We start from the raw sequence: 19,916 nt of genomic DNA, 5'->3' as shown, positions 1-19,916 counted from the left end.
TTCCTTGTTGAAAATGAAGAAACTTTTTTCTATTTTTCCCACTGTTTCTTTCTTTTCCTCTTCATTTCTTCTTGCACGGGAAATACATTTATGCATTTTAAGATACTAATTTCATTCTGTGTCTGCATGAGTTTTCTTTGGGTGAACATAAATGGCGTGTCTTACTTTCACAGTAGTTTTATATTTTACATGTATTCTACATTGTTAGTAATTGCTGGTATATCTTTTCATCTTCTCTACATAACATGTTTCTTCTTTTTATTTTGAAATCTAATATGCTTTCTTGTTTCGATCTAATTAGACAAAGGTTTTGTACTGTGTGGACACCTGATCATCACACCCATTTGTGGTCTTTGAACATCTGCATTTCAGATGTATTCCTTCTTTTTTATTATTCCTTCTTTGTTATTTAAATATACTTCATTCTTCTAGGTAAGACTTCCACTAGTTCCCTTTCAGGAACTCGAGCTCCGTCAACAAAACTTTGCGTTTCTGCAGCAAAGCTTTGTTGACGTGGCGTCTCATTCCCTCAGGGAAGCAGGGTTACATACATAACCTAGAGATGATTTTGAGCCTGATTGTGGGGGTTTGTTTTCAGTCAGCTTCCAGACCATTAGTGAGGTCACTAGTGAGATGTTTGGTGAGGATGCTTTAATTCCAATTCATGCTTAAAGTGTTAGGTGTACACAGAGAATCTGTAGTACACTGAGAAAACACACCATGTTTTCATGGAACTTGTGTTGTGCTTTGGGCTTATTAGTTTTAGTGAAGGGAAATTTTTATTTTACAAGTAGTAAGAAGTAAGAAATGAATTCTTTTAATTATGTGTTTCCAGTTTTGTGGCAACAGTTTAGGCAGGAGAACCAAATATAATTGTAAAGATGTCCTCATTATTTTGATCATACAGTGTATTGCAGGGATTTTATTATTAGTTATTAATAAAATAGACTGTACAGAGTGTCATATTTAATAAAAAAGAACCAGGTAGAAAACTATCATATCCCACACATCTAATTACAAATATAATCACGACATGGACGGTTCCAAAACTTTGACTAAAGATTGAAAAAAGTAGGTACAGACAAGACAAGTATCAAAAAGACATGTAACGTTCTTTAACTGGTGGTGCAGTGAGTAAAGGCTACACTAACTGGAGCATTAAATCAATGCGTTCGTTGCTTAAAAATTTATTCTGGATGATGTGTATTAAACAGAACTTGATATTACTATTGAAACCGGGCTGAGGAGCTGCATCGTTAACGAAGGAGACGATGTGGTCTTAGAGTGCTTTGTATCTCATGACGGTGCCCAGAATGTGAGCTGGGAGCTTCAGGGTGTTCCTCTACAGAGCAATGAGATGAATGTAATCCAAGTGGAAGGCAAAAAGCATTCACTTACTCTAAGGAGTGTGACCGAGAAAGACTCGGGCACTGTGTCCTTCCATGTGGGGAGCCACACTTCGTTTGCTTGTCTCACAGTTAAAGGTAAATTCGGTCTCTGGAGACTCCGCCAGCTGCAAGGCATTGCATTTTTCCTTCCTGTCCCCTAACTTCAACTTCCTTTTGAATAACTCCACTTTAGAACTATTATATTGCGGCATGTTTTAGAAACCACATTACTAATGAATTATCTGTGAATTGTTCTGAATTTGTTTCAATTGACTCATCAGTTGTTTAACATTTTTACATTTTCTGGCCTTACTGAATAAAACACAATTATTCATTAAAAAATTACACTTATTTTTTAAAGTTACTTTAATGTTGTGCAACATCCACCAAACAAGTTCATTTCCCATCTTACATGCATTATATAAACTTAACTCACCAGACCTTCCTGAAGTGCTGGCACAGCAATCTGCCAATACTGTACTAACATTTACATAATTCTTTTTTTTTCTTTATTAATTTATGTAACTATTTATATGTTTCTTATTAAGGGCCAAAGATTAAACTTGTCAAGGGCTGTGGACTGAAAGTGCATTATGCATTAAAAGTAAAGTTGGTATTGTAATAATGTCATAATATTTGGAAATAAATAAACAAATAGAAAGCATTACTCTGTAATTTGCTTAACTAATGCAGTTTTATCATCAAAGTTTCGGTATCATCTCATTTATAGCATACAGCTATTTATGATATAAAAAATACAGCTATATGCTTGTAATAGCAGTGACCTCTAATGAGAGACATGATGCTGATCCTTATTTTTCCAAAGTTTTTCTAAATTTGGGGCCTAGTTTGGGCATCTCTGTTTTATAGTTATTTTTAATGTCCAATAAACATCTTAGTTATGGCTATAGCAACTATCATAAATCATTCCAGTGGTCAGAGCTTATCAGTTAAAAAATAATAATAAATACAAATGAATGGTGTCTGTTATACATATTGTGTACTGGATTAAAAGATTAGCTAGCAGCTCTCTTCCTCGGATTAGATTGTAGGTTTTTGTATCACTCTGATTGCTGATGTTCCGGTGCAACTGCTTGTTCTTCAGAATCAGAAAACAGACTTCCATCTACTGTTAGAGAGCTTTGATAAGTCCAAGCTTGTTTTTCTAGAGGATGGGTTGTTATTCTCTGATCCATCAGTCTGACTGAATTACTATTTGCTATATTTGCTTCTAGCTGTCACTGTGGTACAATTTACTAAAGACTTGACGCCCCAGGAAGCTGTAGAAGGAGATAAAGCTATATTGTCCTGTGAAACGTCAACTCCCGATGCCCTTGTTACCTGGAAGAAGGGCAGAAAAGTCATTTCTGAAGAAGACAAATATTCTATCCAGAGGAATGGTACAATCCAGACTCTGGAGATCCACAAGCTAACAGTAGACGATGCTGGAGAGTACATGTGTGAAGTCGGAGACAAACAAAGTAAAGCCACTTTGAGTGTCAAAGGTAATCTTTAATTTTTTAGTGTATTACTGCTCAAATTCTATAACTACTCATAATGCAAAAATGCATATCAACATCTTGTATTCACCAAACAATCACCAAAAGATAACTAACAAACTAAATTCGATACACTATTTCATTTCCTTGGTTAATAGGCACATTGTCTTTAGAAAGAGTTGGCTTTTTTATTGCGATTCTCTTTACCTAGAACGTGTACGAATTACAAAAGAACTTAAAGACATCACAGTGATGACTGGTGAAGATGCTGCGTTCCACTGTGAGGTTTCGCAGACAGGAGTAACTAATGGCGAATGGTGGCTAGGCTCCAATCACCTACAAAACAATGACTTAAATCAGATCAGCAGCCGAGGAAGGGAACACAGCCTAGTATTAAAAATGGTCACACCTGATGATTCAGGCGATGTGGCTTTTGTGGTTGGCTGTGAGAGGACTGTTGCTTCCTTGGTGGTGAAGGAGAAACCAAAAGGTAAACGGTTGGTTTTCTGCAAGTGCTTCTGAGTCTTGGATTCTTCATTTGCAGTTGTGGCTATGTGGCTCTCATGAATGCTTTGGGTGCATGTATGCACAAGAGCACCGTGTTATGATGTCATGTACAATATGAATACAGCTATGAGTGTTCAGCATAACACTAACCTTCATATAGTTATCCTGGGTTGTCCAAAAAGACAAGACTCTTGTACTTCAGGAGGCAAGCAAATGAGTGTGAATGCATCACATTGCCTCATTTGCTTTTTATGTGGTTAAAAGTGTTTGTTATGTATTTTGCTTGTTTACTGCAATTGAGCACGACACTGGCATGCAATAGCATAACCAACCCCTTCCGAATTTACTGACGTTCCATTGTTCTCTCTTGCACTCAACAGAAACCCCAGCTTTCTTTCTCAAAGAACTGAAGAATGTAGATGCTGTAGAGGGTGACATGGTTACACTCTGTTGTGAACTATCTAAGCCTGGGGTCAATGTAGAGTGGCGTAAAGGAGGATTGGTCCTGCAACCCAGTAAGAAGTTTCAGATGAAGCAAGAGGGATGTGTACAAGAGCTAAACATACAGGACCTGAAAGTGGAGGACAGTGGCTATTACACTTGTGATGCTGGAAATCAGTTAACAACAGCATCGGTTTCAGTACAAGGTATAAGCATTGTTTTTTTTTTCACTTTAAATGTTTAGCATAATCCATGACTTCTAGCAGGTTGGATTAGCAAATTATAGCATTATAAGAATGAACTGTTCACCCTTTTGATGCATTCCAGCACAATTTGAGTAATCAATTTGATGCAATTGAATGTCGTTTTAGTTGCAGAATTTTAAATCAAATACGTTCTAAAATCTAGACATTGTTTTAAACCTGTAAATAAAAAAGATTATATAAATATTAAAGCAAATTAAGTGCCAGTTAAATTAGAAGCTGGAATACTTATTTTAAAGTAATTTATGCATCTTAACCATATGTATAACATCACAGTGCAATTTTTCTTGTTGAATGGCTGATCCCTATTTCTGCATAACATTTGTCTGGGTAAGCTGCTGCAGATAAATTCTGGGAAAACAGCCAAAGGTTGATAGAAAAGTCTGCTTTAATATAATTTGACATCTCTACTATAAAGAAACTTACATATTTAACCAACATGCTACTGCCAAGGGAATTTATCTAACTTTTGAGAAGTAAGAGAATAAATCAGTGATTTCCCTATCACTGTTCAGTTGGAATGACAATACATTGATGTATACTTTGAACTACTGTATATATGTTCTGTAGTACAAAATGACAACTTTACAACTTTGGCGTGTTTTTTGAGGCCGCCACACACATTTCTGGACATAAAGTACACAGCTATAATGGCTTTTGCAGTATTTTTATCTACAGATTAACCACCATTTATAATTGATTATTGCTGCTTTAAGGTTAGTCAGCAAATTTGTCATTTTAAATCCATGAAAACAATGAAGAACTTGTAAATCCTTGCTCATTGTTGATGCTTTTTAATGATTTCAATTTTAAAAAGTTAAACCTGCAGGGATGCTATTGATTAGCTGTTTGTCTGTGGTCTCTGCAGAGGCTGAGGTGCTCATAGTGTCTGGTATAAAAAGCACTGATGTTTTTGCGGGAGAGCAGGCAGTATTCACATGCCAGCTGTCTCGCCGTGCCAAAGGGAGAGTCCAGTGGTGGTTAGATGGCACCCGTTTGGAGAACAGTCCCTTCAGTGTCATTGGGGTGGGTGAAGACAATATTCACACCCTCACCCTAAAGAACCTGGCACCAAATGACTCGGGCACCGTCCTATTCAAAACAGGAAGCTTGACGTCCTCGGCTAGGCTGTTAGTTAAAGGTACCAGACCAGGTAGAGGTGTTGAGGGGTGCAGATCAGCTCTTTTGTTTATGGCCCTGCAACATTGAATGAAATGGTAGACCAGGTGCCGGTTGAAATTTGTGTCCATGAATGTTCTGAATTGGCAAACAAAAAGCAGCTGCTTTTACTTGTGCCTCGTGCTGCTTTCATTTCAGTGCTCAGTAATTTCTTATAACACAGAGTTGTTGAACTCCGACTTCTGATTGGTTGGGAAGCGTTGCGTAATTTTCTACAGCAGCAGCTCCTACAGCAGTACAGGCTGGAAAATAGAGAACAGGTTTGCATTAATATGCTTGTTTTAATATGTTGTCAACAAATAATTTACAGGAACTTGTAAACACTAAAGTGTATTATTCAGCTAATAAAACTGTATAATTGCTGATGTGCAGATTACTGTGACTTTTTCTTTTGGTAAAACATTTATGGAAGGACTCAATATTTAAAAATGTTTTCTACTTTCTGGCTTCTTTCTAATAAGAAAAGCTGCAACATTTTTTTCTTCACAAGAGAGTAAAAAAAGGGTTGTCAGAATGCAATTGTTGATAGCTGCTATATGAAAGTGCTGGCAGGACAATTTTTTTGTCCCTCAATGAACATAAAATGCAGTGTAAATATATTGTTTTTCATGATTAATCCTAATAATTTTGTAACTATCAGTATTCTTGTGCCCTTGCACTTTTTGTAACTTTTTCATTTACAATAATTATCCAAATGTTCGAAATTCATGCATTTTATTGTGTGCAGTTTAGAAATGTTACAAGGCTTGACCTTTCACAAACACATCTGGACTTATTGTGCTATTCTACATATGTATGGTTTTATTCAGAATATTGGACATCACTTTAAAATCAGCTGTTAAAAGATGGTGAGTCCTTTAGAAAGTTCCAGTTACTTCAGCGATAAAATAGACCAATATCCATATTTTACAAGTTTTTCAATGCTTGCAGTGGCCTTCAAAAGGGTTTGTTTCTCTCCTATCAACCAGCTGAATGAGTGTCTTGCTACGCAACTCACTTATGCATGGCCTACATAGTGCTTAAACATTTTAAATATTTCTGAAACATTTGTAAATGAGATCCACTAACATCTGATTTAGGACATACTTAAGTCAACCCATTGCTGAGGTTTTAGTTCCAGAGCTTTCAAGTTTTAGTTTTCAAGCTCATCACCTGCTGTTGGGATTGTCTGGACAGTAGCTGGTAAGAACACAATAAGGGTAGTATGCACAGACCCTGTCATTGCAGGGGCAGGAAGGCAGCATGAAGACATTCTGGTCCTTTGCCACTGAATTAGTGGCATACCTGTACTCAGTCTTCAATTTTACTCTCTTGCATTTTCTACCATTAGAACAGATAATCAGTTCGTTTAAAGACTACAAAATATATTGAAATACTTTGATTCTGGAATATATGCCATCAATCTTAAATACTTAACTGAGCCATACCTAGAAAGCCAATAACCAATACTCTTGCCTTCATCTGGTTTCTGCAATCATTGCATGCATTCCTTTTTAAAAAGATGTCTTTTAGTAGTAAGTGGTAGTGAGTAGTAAGACTAATCAGAGAAAATGAAACCTGGCCATCATCCATCATCTTAAGTTTGTGCTTTACTGTACTTACTTCACCCAACATTTATAGATCCTACTGTGGAGGTAGTCAGTGCCATGGAGGATATCCAAATAGCAGAGAATCAGCCTGCAGAGTTCATCTGCCAGTTCTCACGGCCAGTCAGGGCCATATGGAAGCGAAACGGGCAACCCGTGCAACCTGATGGCCTCAGGCTTATAGTGGAACAAGACTGGACTGTAGCACGATTGTACATTAGCCAAGTAATCGCACAGGATGTGGGTGTATACTCCTGCGAGGCAGAGGGGACCTGTGTTGAGGCACACCTAAGGTTGCAAGGTGAGCGTACCTGCAGCCTGAACTCATATCTGAATATTAGTAAAGATCTATTTTTTTAAAACGATTTTAGCAAAGGATGCTGTTGAAATGCAGTTAGGTAGGATACTGCTCCTTTAACTTTACTCAGTGGTCCAGATATTTGTGCACTAAGGAATCTGCGTGTATGAATAGTTTTGAAAAATTTGGGATATATTATCCAAAAAAGGTGAGAATGCTATGAATGTTGGTTGTGATATTAGATGGAAGTTGTAGAATGAAATCAGCCCTAGCCCCATAGCAAGTAATTAAATGTTGATGTCAAAAAATAAAAACAGGGGGTTTAGCCCTGCTTAACTGCATCTGCATTCATGGTTGTGAGAAGGGAAGCATTGTAAATAATGTGGAGCTAATGTTACATAAAAACATTTAAGGTTTCTGATTAAATGTTAAATATTTGTACAATACAGTGTTTTTTTTTATTGGATTTTTTAGAAATGGGTTGATGGTCCAGCTGAGGGAACAGTTTAGTGGAATAAAACAGATCATTTATAGAAAAAGAAGACAGTAGAGTTCATTTATTATGGTTTACCTTTAAATTAACATGTACAGCTTGCAGAAATGCACTTCAAATGTTGATCGCAACATCTCAAACCTGTCCTACAGCTAAACCTATTGAGATTATTCAAGGTCTGGACAATGTGGAGACCATTGAAGGTGGGGAAGCTCTTTTTGAGTGCTCCCTATCTGTCCCAGAGTCTAAAGACTGCCAATGGTTGGTTGATGGAAAACCTGTGAAGGAGTCTGCAAAAGTGGAAATTGTTTCTTTCGAAAGTGGCCGTCGCCATCTTTTGCTGCTGAAGGACTTAAAAGCTGGTGATAACTGTACAGTAACCTTTCAGGCTGGCACTGCCTCATCCTCTGCTCTTCTTTCAGTCAAAGGTTAGTTGAACTTTGAAATCGTGCTAGTAGTAAATGTACTGTATATTAAAATGAAATAAATATTAATGGTTTTGTCTAAAATATTATTTAGACATACTGCTTAAATTGCTGTGCAAACCTTTGTAAGCAAAACTGGTTATGCCTTGTTCTATAGTTTTTTTGTATGCTAGTCTCTAGAAAAAGAATATGTCTATGGGCAAAGCACACCATTGAGACAGCACTGGTGGCCAAATACAATGTTTATGCAATCCAACATGAATTAGGCATGATGTTAAAAGGTGTGTGTGTGTGTGTGTGTGTGTGTGTGTGTGTGTGTGTGTGTGTGTGTGTGTGTGTGTGTGTGTGTGTGTTGGGGGTAACTGTATTCATGAACCATAAATTTAGGGTGGCAACTGGAAGTGGTGAAACCCTTGGAGGACAAGACTGCTGTTGTTGGTGAGCAGATAGAATTCACTTGTGTCCTGAACAAGCCGGTACCAGAGAAAGATGTGAATTGGTATGCTAATGGTGCTGAACTTCGGCCAGATGACTTTTGGGCAATGAAGAATAATGGATGTGTGTGCACCTTAATTCTGAAAAAAGCACAAGTTCTGACACCTCTAGAGATCACATTTGCTGCTCAAGATGCTATTTCAGTGGCCAAGCTAACTACTATTGGTAGGTGTAACCAGTTCATACAACATTGTGATTTGGCAAAAACATTTTGTTTTACTCATTTAATTTGTAAACTTTAGCTGTACCTGACCCCCCTGAGGATCCTGAGCTGGTCACTAAGGGACCAACATCAGTGACTCTGTCCTGGTTCACGCCTCTCAGTGATGGTGGAAGTCCGATTCTGGGATACCGTGTGGAGATGCGGCAAGTGGATAGTGCTCTCTGGCAGCCCTGCCATGCAGAAGCAGTGTGCAATACTGAGTTTACGGTGGAAAACCTTATACCTGGAATTGGGTACAGGTTCCGGGTGGCAGCAATTAACAGTGCTGGTATTGGTGACACTGTCCAGCTTCCTCAAACTGTTACTCTTGGTAAGAAACTTGCCTTCAGTTCTATAGAATTTGTAAAGGATTAAGTAAAAAAATTTAAAACAAAGTTTCACACATGACCAAAGTTTGGGAACTTTGTGTATTAATAGTTAAATATTTGTAAAGCACCTATAGATTAAAAACAGCTTTCTTTATTTGTATAAAAATTTTTTCTATTTTGTTGATATTTAGAAGCACCAGTGACCATTGCCAAGAAGTTAAATGCCTCTGAACTTCGAAAGGGTAAGATTGCACGTCTGGAGTGTGAACTTACATCTGAAAACAAACAAGTCCTCTGGCAAAAAGACTATCGCGAGATTGAGATGGGAGCAAAATACCAGATGTTAACAGAGGGCAAATCCCAAATTTTGCTCATTAAGGATTTGCAACCTGCTGACCAGGGGGTATATACATGTGTGGCCTCAGGAGATGCAAAAACCTCAATGAACCTTGAGTTGGAAGGTAACTGCTCTAGCTCATTTTCATACACTGTCATTCCGCTTTTGTGTTTTCCTATCTTAAAAAACTATTTCACAGTTGAATGTACTTTTTTTTTTCATCATTTTGTAATGATTTTAATGTGAATTTCAATTAACTGCCATGGTGTCATAGACTTGTAATAGAGGTCTTTTATTTGAATCTTTTTGGAAAAATATAATGAGATTTTAACATGGCAATATTATTGTGCTAATTCTAAAGTGGTTATATAGTAGCAACAGCATTCCCAGGAATTCTAAATAATAAAATATTAATGCATCATTGGTTTTGTAAAAGTAATTCTGCTTCATCACACATTCCTGTGAATGGGTATGTGACAGGACAGACTTAAATGTTTTTTCCTAACAAATCACCTCGATTTACAGAAGACAGTACTGTGTTGCCCCAGCCTGAGGAAGGTGGCCAGCCTGGTTTGCCCCCTGAGGCTGCCTCTGAGGGTGATCTGCATGTTTTATGGGATGCTCTAGCCAAGAAGCGGAGGATGAGCAGGGAACCCACACTGGACTCCATATCTGAGCTGCCAGAAGAAGATGGCAAAGAGAAGACACAAGCTCAGCAGAGTAAAGGCGTGGACCAAGAGCAGAAAAAAAATAAAGAGAAGCCCACTGAAATCAAATCAGAACTAAATCTATATACCAGTTCTGAAGAGGAGTCAATTAGTGGAACTTCAAGTCTGGTGTCTTACCTTAAAAAGAGCAGCAAATCTGCTGTCACTGTCATAAGTGAAAGTGAAACCAGTGCATCCCAAAAGTTTTATGAACATTTTCAAATGACTGAGAAATCAGTGGCACAGACCACAGCAGCACCACCATTTGAGATCACTAGGGATGATGACAAGGATGAACTGCAGGAGGCAGCCATCAAAATTCAAGCAGCCTTCAAAGGATACAAAGCCAGAAAGGATATGCGACCTGCCTTTAAAGAAGTCTTTAAGGACCAGAACAAAGAACCAAATATGACAATTCATCTTGAGTGTATTGCGGACGGCAAGCCAGACAAAGTTCGCTGGCTAAAGGATGGTAAAGCATTGATTGATGGCAAACATCACCACATCGACATATACAATGATGGTACTTGCTCTCTAATTGTGCCAGCTGCTACAACTAATGATACTGGGGTATACACTTGTGAGGTAACAAATAAGTTTGGCATTGCATCACACAGTGGAAAAGTCACTGTTGGCTCTGGGCGAGAGTCATCTGGACGTCGCCCACTGACTCTCGGTTATAGTGCAGACAGCGAACCTGAGAGCTCTGGCAGCGAGATGGATGAGTCTTTACGACAAGCAAGCAGGAGGCTCAAGAAGTTGCTTCGTACACGTCTTCCACCAAACGTAGAGGAGGAACCTTTCATTAGTGCCGATGAGGGTGACCTGCAGCCGCCGGATCCACATTCGTATCGTGAAGATGATAGTTACATCTACATTCGCTTTGACACACGCAGTGAAGCTCAGGTTGCATCCCAAAGATTCCAGGAAATGTTTACACACCAAGGTGTGCCCATAGACACCACTATTATTGAAACTGGAACCAAGATAGAACTTCGCATCAAGAAGATGGGATTCAGCCAAGATGGTTCCCAAACTCCAACTACAGAAAAGCCATTTTTTATGTCAGGACCACCTGGTATGGTATATTTAGTTATCCCTTTTAAACCTGCACCAAGATTTAGTTGTTGCTTTGTAAATTTGAATCTGTTTTGTTTGAGCATGATTGAATGGTTTTTTGTTTGGCTACCAAAATCTTTTTAATTGTATTCTATCCAAATTATCTACAGCACAGGTTCCCAACCCGGGGTATGGAGCCCCCCCATCTTGCACATTTTTGTGTTTTTCTTTCTCCCAGCACAGCATTTCAGTGGGTGAAGTGTGTGTGTTACCAAAATCTGCAGGATAGGGGGTTCTCCTGGATTTGGGAAACTTTGATCTATAGTATCTTATTTGCATGAAACTGTTGAGCTGCTCTGCTCTGAAGGCTCTGCAATGTTTTGTCATGTGTTCTTTGGGCTCACAGCAGCCCCAGTCTTTCTTACACAGCTTCAAAACCAGGAAGTCCCAGACGGATACCCGGTCAGCTTTGACTGTGTGATTATCGGCAAACCTTCTCCCAGCGTACGGTGGTTTAAAGATGGGAAAGTGCTACAAGAAGATGACCATTATATGATCAATGAAGACCAGGAGGGCTGCCATCAATTGATCATTACAACTGTACAACCATCTGACATGGGCGTTTACCGCTGTATGGCTGAAAATGACAGTGGGATTGCTTCAAGCATAGCAGAGCTTAGGGTAGAACGTGAGTATGCTATGAATAGAAAAAGGCACTCAAGAACAGAAAAATATGAAATAATGGACGTAATTTGAGCTTGGAGATCTTGCTTTCTTTTACTAATGCATACCAGTTTTGTTTATTGCATGTCTTTATGTTGATTGATACCACCAACTGCATTGACTCTGAAAGTCTGGCAGTTCTTAATCAAAGTTGTGTTCAGACAAATCTGACTATATAACAAAGCACTACTAATTCCTTAATCATCAAGTTTGTATTTTTCATGTGTGTACTATCAAGCTCACTCAAATTTTAACAGAATATTTTAATTTAGTTATAATAAAAATGTCTAGTTTGTAGATTTAGTTTATATAAAATATATTTATTTTTGTATTTTACTATTTAATATATTTAATAGACATGTGACATTTAAATAATTAAATTATGCATTTAAATGAACTTTGATAAATAAATGCCAGCATCTTTTTTCTGAAATAACTAGTCTTCTTCATCTAATCTTTTCATTTGCATGTTGAAAAAGCCAGAGTTTTTGGAGCTACATTATGTTAACATGATTCTTATGTCTATTATGTCAGTGACACCAGGCTTTTTTGTCACTGGTTAGGAAAAAACTGGTGTTACTTAGCCCTCTAAATGCAGCATATTGTTGTATACAAATAATAAACAGAAATATTCACCTTCTCATCTCATGTAACAATCTTAACAGTCCACTTATTTGTGAAGAGCATTAATAATGCATGAAGTCTGAAAGCCTAAGAAGAAAGAGTTTAACGAAACAGAATTGGGATCAGCGATAGATGAGAAAAGTAGGTAGGAGTACAAGAAGTTGCGGCAGAAGGTAAAGAGGGATGTGGCAAAAGAAAATATGATGAGCATATGAGGAGCTGTATAAGAGATTGGACACAAAGGAAGGAGAAAATGATCTGTACTGATTGGCCAGGCAGAGGGACGGGAGAGCTGGGAAGGATGTGCTGCAAGTTAGAGCAATAAAGGATGCAAATGGAATTGTGTTAAATAGTGAGGAGAGTGTGTTGAGAAGATGGAGTGAGTATTTTAAGTAGCTGATGAACGAGGAAAATGAGAGCGAGAGAAGGTTGGATGATGTTGAGATGGTGAAGCAGGAAGTGGATAGGATTAGTAAGGAGGAAGTAAGAGCAGCGATAGAGAGGATAAAGAGTGGAAAGTCGGTTGGACCAGATGACAAAACAGTAGAAGCGTGGAGATGTTTAGGAGAGATGCAGTGGAGTTTTTAACCAGGTTGTTCAAAATGATTCTGGAAGGTGAGAGGATGCCTGAGGAATGGAGAAGGAGTGTGCTGGTACCCATCTTTAAGAACAAGGGAGATGTGCAGACCTGCAGTAACTACAGGGGAATTAAGTTGATCAGTCACACCATGAAGTTATGGGAAAGAGTAGTGGAAGGCAGGCGAAGAGAAGAGGTGACCATCTGTGAGCAACAGTATGGTTTTATGCCAATGAAGAGCACCACAGATGCATTATTTGCTTTGAGAATGTTGAAAGAAAAGTATAGAGAAGGTCAGAAGTAGCTGCATTGTGTGTTTATGGATTTAGAGAAAGCGTACGACAGGGTGCAGAGAGAGGAGTCATGTGTGGCAGAGAAGTATGTGAGGGTGGTGCAAGACAGTGTGACAGCAGTGAAGTGTGCAGTAGGAACGTCCAACTGGTTCAAGGTGGAGGTTTGATTACATCAAGGATCGTCTCTGATTGGCTCGGGAGCAGCCCAAAGGAGAAGAAGAAGATGATGTATTATATATATTATATAACGTATTATAACACATTTTATTTTTGCAGTGTCCTGCAGCTCTGATTACGATACAGCAGCTGATGCCACAGAAACTTCTTCATATATTAGTGCTAAAGATTATGTCTCAAGGTAAAAATCATGCAAATTAACTTCATAAATCTTCTACTGATTATGCTCAAGAGTAAAATGTATCATGATTTAATATTCTATAGTATACAGTGCTACATTCTATAATACTATACACATTCCTTACATAAATCTAATGCAGAATAACGCAATCCTGATTCAGCATGTAGCTTTTCAATCTTTGTGTTTTTGTTTTATTATGCAGTTCTGAGCACAGAGACACAGAAGCGTTTGAATCAGTGGTGGAGGACGAGCAGCTTCCACAAGTGGTGGATGAGTTACATGACCTCTGTCTTAGTCCTGGGGCACCCATTGCAAAGATGAGCATCAGAGTCAAAGGTTAGATATGTTGAGATTTTGTTTGATTTTCATTACCACTGAGGTATTAAAAGAATAAAAACATTGTTTCTGCTTATTTTTTACAACAGCATGCAAGGTTAAAAGTTGAGCTTTATGGTTTGTGTTGAATTTTGTAGGATTCCCCAAACCTACGGTTTACTGGTTCAAGGACGGTGTGGCGTTATCACCTACAGACAGGATTTTACTGTTAACAGAAAGAGACGTATACAGTCTGGAGATTGTGGAGGTGAAGTCTGAAGATAGTGGCGAGTATTCTGCATACATCAGCAATGCAGCTGGAGCTGCCTACTCTTCTGCACGCTTGGTAGTGCTTGGTATGTGAGCCTGTAATATTTAAAAGTGAATTTGAAATGTCATTTAGGGCTGTGCCTTTTTATAACATTGGAATTTAATGTTGTTTATGTACATAATTTCCTTATTCCAGGTCCAGGTAATCGTATACCTGAAACTCTAAAGACTAAAGGTGTGTACGAATATGATTTTTTTAAAGTATTGGACGTTGGACTCTTTTGTTGTTGTTGTTGTTTTTGATCTTTTTTTTTTCATCTCACAGACTCCAAAGAACCCTTGGTACCTCCACGTTTTCTGGAGAAGTTCTGCAACCGGACAGTGAAACAAGGAGCAAGCATCACACTCTCTGTCAAAGTAGAAGGTGCTGTATTCTTTATTAACATTTATTCAGTACACCACAGGATAGTATACAGCAGGCTGTAGTTTTTAAATAAAGTGCTCATTCTAACAATCATAGTATAATCTTTGTTCTGATGTTCTCAAATTATTATGGAAGGGTTTGTTCTTTTTTTTTCACCCCCATAGGTTCTCCAACACCATCTGTGAACTGGCTGAAAGAAGAAGCAATGAAGGATGTTTTGTGGATCAAAGCAGACACACCGGGATACAAGATTGCCAGCTCTGGCTTTCAGCACAGCCTAATCCTGATGGATGTAGGGAAGGAGCATGGCGGCACCTATACCTGCATCGCAAGCAACCGTGCTGGCCAGTCTGTAAACACTGCTCGTCTGGATGTGGACCAAGGTTTGACCACTGTCCCAGCAGGACAGCAAATCACCATCACACCAGAGTAAGCTCAGGAATAATAACATTCAATTAAAATGCAATAGTTTCAACTAGGAGTGTTGGCTAACTATAAAATAGATATAAAGTGTAATGAATAAGGCTATTAATATGTGATTTTCTTGTGTTTCCTTTTGTGTTCATTTACAGGATTTGTGGGATTAGAATTAGCCCCCCAGAGGAAGAAGGCAAAGGTAAACGCGTTTTTCCATAAACATTGTCCAGTTTAAACTCTAAATAATTTCCCATCAATGTTCGTAAATTAATTTAGTATCTAACCTGGAAATTATGCAAGCTAATGCTAAATTATTATATCTTATACCACAAAAAAACACACTGTTGTAATCTGGACTCGTAATTCGGTAGTTCAGGCTGTATTGAATTGATAGGAACCTCATAATTGATGAATATTAAAATAGAATAGCCTTTATTTGTCACATATACATTACAGCAGTGAAATTCTTTCTTCACATATCGGAGCTTATTTGGAAGCTGGGGTCAGAGCACACGGTTAGCCATGATACGGCACCCCTGGAGCACAGAGGGTTAAGGGCCTTGCTCATTGACCCAAGAGCGGCAGCTTGGTGATACTGGGCCTTTAACCCCCAACCTTATGATCAGTAACTCAGCACCTTAAGCACTGAGCTACTGTTTCCCAATATATTAATATTAATAACACAATAATTTACTCAAAAAAAGTAATTTAGCAAAGAACAATTTTTTTTGAAAGCCTCCTGTGTCAGTACTTTGTTGTGTATTTAATGGATAGTTTACAGAATGTGGTTTCAACGGTAATAGTTTCTTATAAACTTGTTAAAGGTAAAATTGAAAACATTATTTAAACCTGTTTTAAATAAAAATTAATACAGTTAAATTAAATTACTTAAAACTAGCTTGTTTCATGGATCTTCATCAGGCAGTGTAACTGTAAATGGGTGAAATTCATGATTTTAATTAATCAAAACAATGTTATTTCTGTGGTGTAAGAAGTAAAGTTTGATCCACTACTTGATTTCAATTAAGCTTCCATGTCTTGATTGTGGGTGCAGTATTTTCTGTTTGTTGAAGCATCTTTCTATTTGGCTGTTGATCACAAAGTTAAATTTCAAGTTCAATAGTAAGAATCTTGTAATTTAACTATATGTCAAAAGGGTATATGCTCTTCACAAACATTTCACCTGATGTAGAAATCCTTCTTGATCTTGCAGGAGAGTCTAAACTACCTTACCTGGCTGGAGTCGATAGTGAATTCTTACAGAAGCTCACGACCCAAATCACTGAGATGGTCTCAGCCAAAATCACACAAGGTGAGAAAAAATTTCACAGTGTTGCAGTGACAATTTTAACACCTTTTAACCAATTTAGTTTCTTCATCCAATACTTAACTACATACATGCATAACACACATTTTAATCAAATAAATATAAATTTAATGAATACTTCCTGTTTTTTTGGTAGGGGTGTTCCAAATGAAACATCAAGCGTCTTATAACAATGGAAAGTTCGACGTAAACATTTATCTAAACCTAACCTGAAAATATTTAGAAATGAGAACAAACTATTCTAGTCATTGTATTAGATATATTGACTCGTTATTTAATATAATATAGATATATTTTTGTTAATAATAATAATAATAATAATAATAATAATAATAAATAGTAATAATGATACTTAGGATTCATTCTTGTTCTAATAAAAATAAAAAAATTTAAAAAGTGGCAGACTTTTAACTGTATCATTTATAATGAATGCTACATAACATAAGCATAATAAATGCATGTTGACTGCTTTGTTGTTCACTAACAGTACACTTAATAAAAACCTTATAAAAATGTTGTTTTTAAAAAAAATACTATCCTTTAAATGTTACAATTGGTTTTATAGAATTGAGAGACATTGAATACACAGCTGAATAAATTAGGGGGGTGTGATTGTATGTTGAATTTAAATTGATTTTGTTTAATATTATTAGTTGTAATAGCTATGCCACTTTTTCCATCTTTTCCCGACTCCATTATCCCATCCTTACCTTGTCACTCATTCACTCCTCCCTTTGCACCTTCACCTCGCTCACAGTGGCTCCACACACTCACTAAAACTGATTTGTTATTCAGACAGCTTACAGAACCATCAAGTGCTCCAGTGGATGAAAACATGGCCCAGAGTGACCAGTATGTATCCAATGAAAAATCAGACAAAACTGCAGAATCTTCACCTTTTTATTTTCACCTGGGTACAATTACTATTTGCTTCACTTTCATCTGTTCTTTGTGCTGAAATTTCCTGATTATTTTATTAGTAGTGTATATAATCACCCAAACACTTTTCTGCTTCACAACTGGATACAAATTCAATAACAGTTACATCAGTGCTTTTAATGACTTTGGTTCTAAAATTAATCTCTCTCTCTCTCTCTCTCTCTCTCTCTCTCTCTCTCTCTCTCTCTCTCTCTCTCTCTCTCTCTCTCTCTCTCTCTCTCTCTCTCTCTCTCTCTCTCTACAATTACAATTTTTATGAATACCTGTCTTTATCACTCTCTTTCCTTTGCTATCTTATTTTTCTCTCCATTTTTTTCTTTTTCCTTTTCTCAAAGACTGTTTTACTCTTTTTTCTCTTTATGTGTCTATCTCTCTCCTTTTCATCTTTTCATCTCTCTTTTTTCCCTCCTTTTTACGGGGAGTGATGGAGGATCGGTGCCATATTGTTGTATTTTTTTCTAACTGAATTGTAAGATGTGATTAATGTTATATTAGACAGGTAAAATTAAGATGTTAAATATCAAATCTCTTTTATCTTTGTGTGTGTGTATGTGTGTGTGTGTGTGTGTGTGTGTGTGTGTGTGTGTGTGTGTGTGTGTGTGTGTGTGTGTGTGTGTGTGTGTGTGTGTGTGTGTGTGTATATGTTTCTCTCTTTCAGCCTCATTACGCGTGCCGGGTGCTGACAGTGATGATGAGAGTAAGACTCCGTCTCCGTCTCCCTACCACGGCCGCTCACGTCCTGCTTCGCTGATTGCTGATTCTTCCTCAGAATCTGATGAGGGTGATGCCCGAGGAGAGGTAACACACACTCTACTGACATACTTTTAGTTATTTGTGAAGAGAATAATTTGTTTTTTTAATAATGTAATATATTTTGTATTGTATTTCCAGATGCTATCTTTACCAGATTGTCTTTATCGTTTCTCTGTGCAGATGTTTGACATCTATGTAGCAACGGCAGATTATAACCCAATGGGACTAAGTAAAGAGAACATTGCTCTAAAGGAGGGGCAGTATGTGGAGGTCCTGGACTCGGCTCATCCGCTCAAATGGCTTGTGCGCACGAAACCCAACAAAACCACACCCTCACGTCAAGGCTGGGTCTCTCCAGCATACCTCGACAAGAAGCTAAAGGTTAGAACAGAGATCTTTAGTGCTTAAAAATTATGGATGTGCGACAAAGTTAAGAAGACAATGAATAAATGCTAAAAGGTGTGATTTTATAGATCTCTCCAGATACAGGTGAAGTCCCAGAGAGCACAGGAGAGGAGGTTACTGAGGGAGAGTACAAAAAGAAGCTCTGGTGAGTTCTCTATCTCAATCACACACATCCACTTTAATAAAGCCAGGTTTGAAAATAGACTTGCGGAAAGATATCAACACACGCTGTATAATCTTATGTCACAGAAGCACACATTCTAAGATACCTTATCAAGTGTCTTCCACTGTATGAGTACAGAATTATGAATACCTTATAATACAGATGCTTGCAGTACATTATTATACCCTATGACACAGATGTGCACATTTTGACACCTTAGAGCTAAGGTTTTTTGTTTTTTTTAAAGTAATATACCTGACAGATACACACACTATAATATCTTAAAACCTAGTTTGCTCAAGCTGTACACTGCCTTGCAATGAAACACAATATATATTTCAATGAAAGTGTGCAAATGTTATGATGCAGGAAACCTAATGATGTTGATGTGTATTAAGTGATAAGTAGTTCTGCAAACTGTAATATACTTTAGGACCCAGGTGCACACATTGTGTGATGTTGCCAGGTCTTGTCACACATGCTGTACAATATATCAAATCAATCGATTCAAATCAAATTTTATTTATCACATACACATATATACAGGGTACGACATGCAGTAAAATGCTTTTTACGACGGTCTGGCATGAGGGAATAGAATGGGGAGAAAAAATATATAAATAAACCAAGAAAAAGAAGGCAGATAAATAAAGTATAAAACTATATAATTATATATTATATTATATATATATATATACAGTACAGACCAAAAGTTTGGACACACCTGCTCATTTAAAGAGTTTTCTTTATTTTTATGACTATGAAAATTGTAGAGTCACACTCAAGGTATCAAAACTATGAATTAACACATGTGGAATTATATACATAACAAAAAAGTGAACTGAAAATATGTCATATTGTAGGTTCTTCAAAGTAGGCATCAAGAGAATGCCAAGAGTGTGCAAAGCAGTAATCTAAGCAAAAGGGGGCTACTTTGAAGAACCTACAATATGACATATTTTCAGTTGTTTCACACTTTTTTGTTATGTATATAATTCCACATGTGTTAATTCATAGTTTTGATGCCTTCAGTGTGACTCTACAATTTTCATAGTCATAAAAATAAAGAAAACTCTTTGAATGAGAAGGTGTGTCCAAACTTTTGGTCTGTACTGTATAT

General features: G+C 37.4%; 1 protein-coding gene across 28 annotated transcripts in view; it reads left to right on the top strand.

Moving 5' to 3' along the window:
- obscnb (obscurin, cytoskeletal calmodulin and titin-interacting RhoGEF b) overlaps positions 1 to 19,916 on the top strand; it is a 59,050-nt gene that overhangs the window by 28,601 nt on the left and 10,533 nt on the right. For 17 of the 28 annotated variants that reach the window (XM_083567263.1, XM_083567259.1, XM_083567255.1 and 14 more), the window contains 24 exons: positions 1,215 to 1,484; positions 2,624 to 2,893; positions 3,099 to 3,377; positions 3,775 to 4,041; positions 4,967 to 5,239; positions 6,898 to 7,164; positions 7,807 to 8,082; positions 8,467 to 8,739; positions 8,817 to 9,107; positions 9,297 to 9,566; positions 9,968 to 11,227; positions 11,615 to 11,896; positions 13,702 to 13,783; positions 13,986 to 14,119; positions 14,257 to 14,454; positions 14,565 to 14,603; positions 14,694 to 14,792; positions 14,957 to 15,221; positions 15,365 to 15,408; positions 16,423 to 16,521; positions 17,332 to 17,388; positions 18,134 to 18,273; positions 18,409 to 18,609; positions 18,702 to 18,778. In XM_083567263.1, the coding sequence (XP_083423389.1) occupies positions 1,215 to 1,484; positions 2,624 to 2,893; positions 3,099 to 3,377; positions 3,775 to 4,041; positions 4,967 to 5,239; positions 6,898 to 7,164; positions 7,807 to 8,082; positions 8,467 to 8,739; positions 8,817 to 9,107; positions 9,297 to 9,566; positions 9,968 to 11,227; positions 11,615 to 11,896; positions 13,702 to 13,783; positions 13,986 to 14,119; positions 14,257 to 14,454; positions 14,565 to 14,603; positions 14,694 to 14,792; positions 14,957 to 15,221; positions 15,365 to 15,408; positions 16,423 to 16,521; positions 17,332 to 17,388; positions 18,134 to 18,273; positions 18,409 to 18,609; positions 18,702 to 18,778 (5,713 nt within the window). The remainder of the gene's footprint in view (positions 1 to 1,214; positions 1,485 to 2,623; positions 2,894 to 3,098; positions 3,378 to 3,774; positions 4,042 to 4,966; positions 5,240 to 6,897; positions 7,165 to 7,806; positions 8,083 to 8,466; positions 8,740 to 8,816; positions 9,108 to 9,296; positions 9,567 to 9,967; positions 11,228 to 11,614; positions 11,897 to 13,701; positions 13,784 to 13,985; positions 14,120 to 14,256; positions 14,455 to 14,564; positions 14,604 to 14,693; positions 14,793 to 14,956; positions 15,222 to 15,364; positions 15,409 to 16,422; positions 16,522 to 17,331; positions 17,389 to 18,133; positions 18,274 to 18,408; positions 18,610 to 18,701; positions 18,779 to 19,916) is intronic. The other 11 variants (XM_083567257.1, XM_083567241.1, XM_083567256.1 and 8 more) reach the window with 9 other exon arrangements.

The sequence above is a fragment of the Silurus aristotelis genome (assembly GCF_946808225.1).
Source record: "Silurus aristotelis genome assembly, chromosome: 1".
NCBI lineage: Eukaryota > Metazoa > Chordata > Actinopteri > Siluriformes > Siluridae > Silurus > Silurus aristotelis.
The sequence above is the reverse complement of the archived record's forward strand: the minus strand, read 5'-3'. Positions and strand labels throughout refer to the sequence as shown.